A 3,841-nucleotide genomic window follows, 5' to 3' on the forward strand; every position below is an offset into this window, starting at 1 on the left:
CCAAGCTGGTCTCAAACTCTTGGCCTCAAGTGATCCTCCCATTTCAGCCTCCCAAAGCATTGGGATTATAGGCATGAGCCTCAGCACCCAGCCCATCTTAACCATTTTTAAGTGTGGAGTTCAATTGTATATAGTATATTGAGATTGTTGTGCAACAGCTCTCCAGACTTTTTATCTTCAAAACTGTAATCCTACACCCATTAAATAACAACTCCGCATTTCTGTCTCCCCCCAGTTGCTGACAACCACCGTTCTATTTCTGTCTAAATCTCACTACTTTACATGCTTCATGTAAGTGGAATCATACAGAATTTGTCTTTTTGTCATTGTCTTATTTCACTTAGCGTAATGTTCTCAAAGTTCATCCATCTTTTAACATGTGAAAGGCTTTCTCTCCTTTTTAAGGTTGAAAATTATTTCATTTTATATATCTGCCACATTTTGTTTATCTAGTCATCCACTGAAGGACATCTGGGTTGTTTCTACCTCTTGACTATCGTGATATGTCTGTTATGAACATGAGTGTGCAAATTTCTCCTTGCAATCTTGTTTTCAATTCTTTTGGATACACACTTGGAAGTGAGTTGCTGGATTATATGGTAATCCTATGTTTAATTTTTGAGGAGCCTCCATACTATTTTCCACAGCAGCTGCACCATTCTACATTTTCAATAGTGCACCAGGATTCCAATTTCACCACATCCTTGCTAACACTCATTATTTTAAGGTTTTTTTGATAGTAGCCATCCTAACCAATATAAGGTGTGGGTAGAATTTCTTCAGACACAAAAATAAAAAAACATAAGAAGAAAAAGATTAATAAATTTTACTTACTTCATGATTTGAAATTTAATTTAATGAAAATCTTAGACTAAGAGAAGTTATTTGCAACATACTGAATTCAAAAAGGATTAAGGACTGCAGCCCTCCCGCCTTCCCGCCGCAGTCGCCGGGACCAGCCGCTCCGGGCCAGGCTGATATAGTCGCTTCACCGTGCCCCCGCCTGCGACCATGGCTCCGAGGTGGCACGGCACCTGCTCTTTCAGTCTCACATGGCAACAAAAACAACTTGTATGTCTTCACAAGGATCTGATGATGAACAGAGAAAAAGAGAAAACATTCGTTCCTTGACTATGTCTGGCCATGTTGGTTTTGAGAGTTTACCTGATCAGCTGGTGAACAAATCCATTCAGCAAGGTTTCTACTTTAATATTCTCCGTGTGGGGGAAACTGGAATTGGAAAATCAACACTGATTAACACATTGTTTAATACTAATTTTGAAGACTATGAACCCTCACATTTTTGCCCAAATGTTAAACTTAAAGCTCAGACATATGAACTCCAGGAAAGTAATGTTCGATTGAAACTGACCATTGTGAATAGAGTGGGATTTGGTGACCAAATAAATAAAGAAGAGAGCTACCAACCGATAGTTGACTACATAGATGCTCAGTTTGAGGCCTATCTCCAAGAATAACTGAAGATTAAACGTTCTCTCTTTACCTACCACGATTCTCGCATGCATGTGTGCCTCTACTTCATTTCACCGACAGGCCACTCTCTGAAGACACTTGATCTCTTAACCATGAAGAACCTTGACAGCAAGGTAAACATTATACCAGTGATTGCCAAAGCAGATACGGTTTCTAAAACTGAATTACAGAAGTTTAAGATCAAGTTCATGAGTGAATTGTTCAGCAATGGCGTCCAGATATACCAGTTCCCAACAGATGATGACACTATTGCTAAGGTCAAAGCTGCAATGAATGGACAGTTGCCGTTTGCTGTTGTGGGAAGTATGGATGAGGTAAAAGTCGGAAACAAGATGGTCAAAGCTCGCCAGTACCCTTGGGGTGTTGTACAAGTGGAAGATGAAAACCACTGTGACTTTTTAAAGCTGCGGGAAATGCTCATTTGTACAAATATGGAGGACCTGCGAGAGCAGACCCTTACCAGGCACTATGAGCTTTACAGGCGCTGCAAACTGGAGGAAATGGGCTTTACAGATGTGGGCCCAGAAAACAAGCCGGTCAGTCTTCAAGAGACCTGTGAAGCCAAAAGACATGGGTTCCATGGTGAACGTCAGAGGAAGGAAGAAGAAATGAAGCAGACGTTTGTGCAGCCAGTAAAGGAGAAAGAAGCCATATTGAAAGAAGCTGAGAGAGAGCTACAGGCCAAATTTGAGCACCTTAAGAGACTTCACCAAGAAGAGAGAATGAAGCTTGAAGAAAAGAGAAGACTTTTGGAAGAAGAAATAATTGCTTTCTCTAAAAAGAAAGCTACCTCCGAGATATTTCACAGCCAGTCGTTGCTGGCAACAGGCAGCAACCTGAGTAAGGACAAGGACCATAAGAACTCAATTTTTTGTGAAACAGAAGTTCCAGAGCACAGAAGGTCATCATCACAAGCAAACTTTATATAAAAAAGAAACTAGAAGTGTGCTTTGATTTTGCTGTTTTTTGTTTTATCATTTCTATATTTGGTGAACGGCCACAGTTACTGATATTTATGGAAAAGTACTTTCAAGTACAAGGTCAATACGTAAGCCAGAGTGAATGATACTACAAGTTGAGCATCTCTAATTCAAAAACCTGAAATCCGAAGCTTCAAAATCTGAATCTTTTTGAACACTGACTTGACCCCACAAGTGGAAAATTCCCCACCTGACACCTTTGCTTTCTGATGGTTCAGTTTAAACAGATTTTGTTTCTTGCACAAAATTATTAAAAATGTTGTATAAGTTACTTTCAGGCTATATGTATAAGGTGGATGTGAAACATGAATTATGTAATTAGAGTCGGATCCCATTGTGTACACGCAGATATTCCAGAACCTGAAATCCAAAACACTTCTGGTCCCTAGCATTTTAGACAAGGGATACTCAGCTTGTACCTATATATTCATATATATTCACTGTTGTTAGAAATATTTAAGTTGCTGTTTTGTGATGAATCTAAATCTTTTCTCTTGCTACCAAGCTATTGTCACTGCAGTGTATTATACCAAAGAGCAAGGTGTCAGTGCCATTGAAAATACAGAACCCATTAATATCATGGCTATCTGATTACATTTATAGTCCAAGATGAACCTTTTTTATATATACTAAAAATTTGGGGGAATATGTTTTGGGATGTATTGTAGAGCTAAAACTCTAACCTCTTAATAGTTTTATAGAACTTAAAAATTTTTGATATAGTTACCCAATTGGTGATACGATCTTAAACTTTTGTGTCAGATTATTTAATATGACGACTTCATGCTTTATTATGCCTTATTATGGCTGATGTATTACTGTGGTGAAACAAAATATCTTTAAAAGTTAAAACATCCAGATACAGAAACTCTTTTTTCCTAAGGATAAAGTACCTTTGAGCATGAGTGTATCACAGCTTTCATTAGGAAAACTTTTCATTACATACTTGTTTAAACTCTGTCTTCCAGGGGAAAAATAATAAGGTTGAATCATTTTATTAAAAATACCTTTTAAGAAAATAACTATGAACATCTGAATATTAAAGATATAAAAATGCACATAATTCATATTTCAGGTGGTATTTGCATTCAGTGCCTTACCAGTATTCTCAGAACATTTTAATGATTTCTAACATTTCTTAACAGTCACAGATATACATAAATTTTCATTTCTTGTACTTGATTATTCTAAATAAAACTGACGTTTACTCTTGACAAATAAAACACATATATATTTACTAAAATGTGTTTAAGTTTCCTTTTTGAAAACTGTCATTTTAAAAACATTCATTTAATTATGTATTTGAATTATTTTGGAGATGAGGTATTTTATGAGTATTTTCAGACAATAAAACTTATTAGTCTGTG

The 3,841-nt window shown here is 36.8% G+C and overlaps 1 protein-coding gene across 1 annotated transcript; it reads left to right on the forward strand.

Annotated features, from left to right (window-relative positions):
* The first annotated feature begins 1,022 nt into the window (after positions 1-1,022).
* LOC129485803 (septin-10-like) lies at positions 1,023-3,054 on the forward strand. The gene is given in 2 exon segments (XM_055284815.2): positions 1,023-2,417; positions 2,420-3,054. Coding segments are annotated over 2 exon segments (1,506 nt in total). The 5' UTR covers positions 1,023-1,052; the 3' UTR covers positions 2,561-3,054.
* The last annotated feature ends 787 nt before the right edge of the window (positions 3,055-3,841 follow it).

This window comes from Symphalangus syndactylus, chromosome 7 (assembly GCF_028878055.3).
Source record: "Symphalangus syndactylus isolate Jambi chromosome 7, NHGRI_mSymSyn1-v2.1_pri, whole genome shotgun sequence".
NCBI classification, from domain to species: domain Eukaryota; kingdom Metazoa; phylum Chordata; class Mammalia; order Primates; family Hylobatidae; genus Symphalangus; species Symphalangus syndactylus.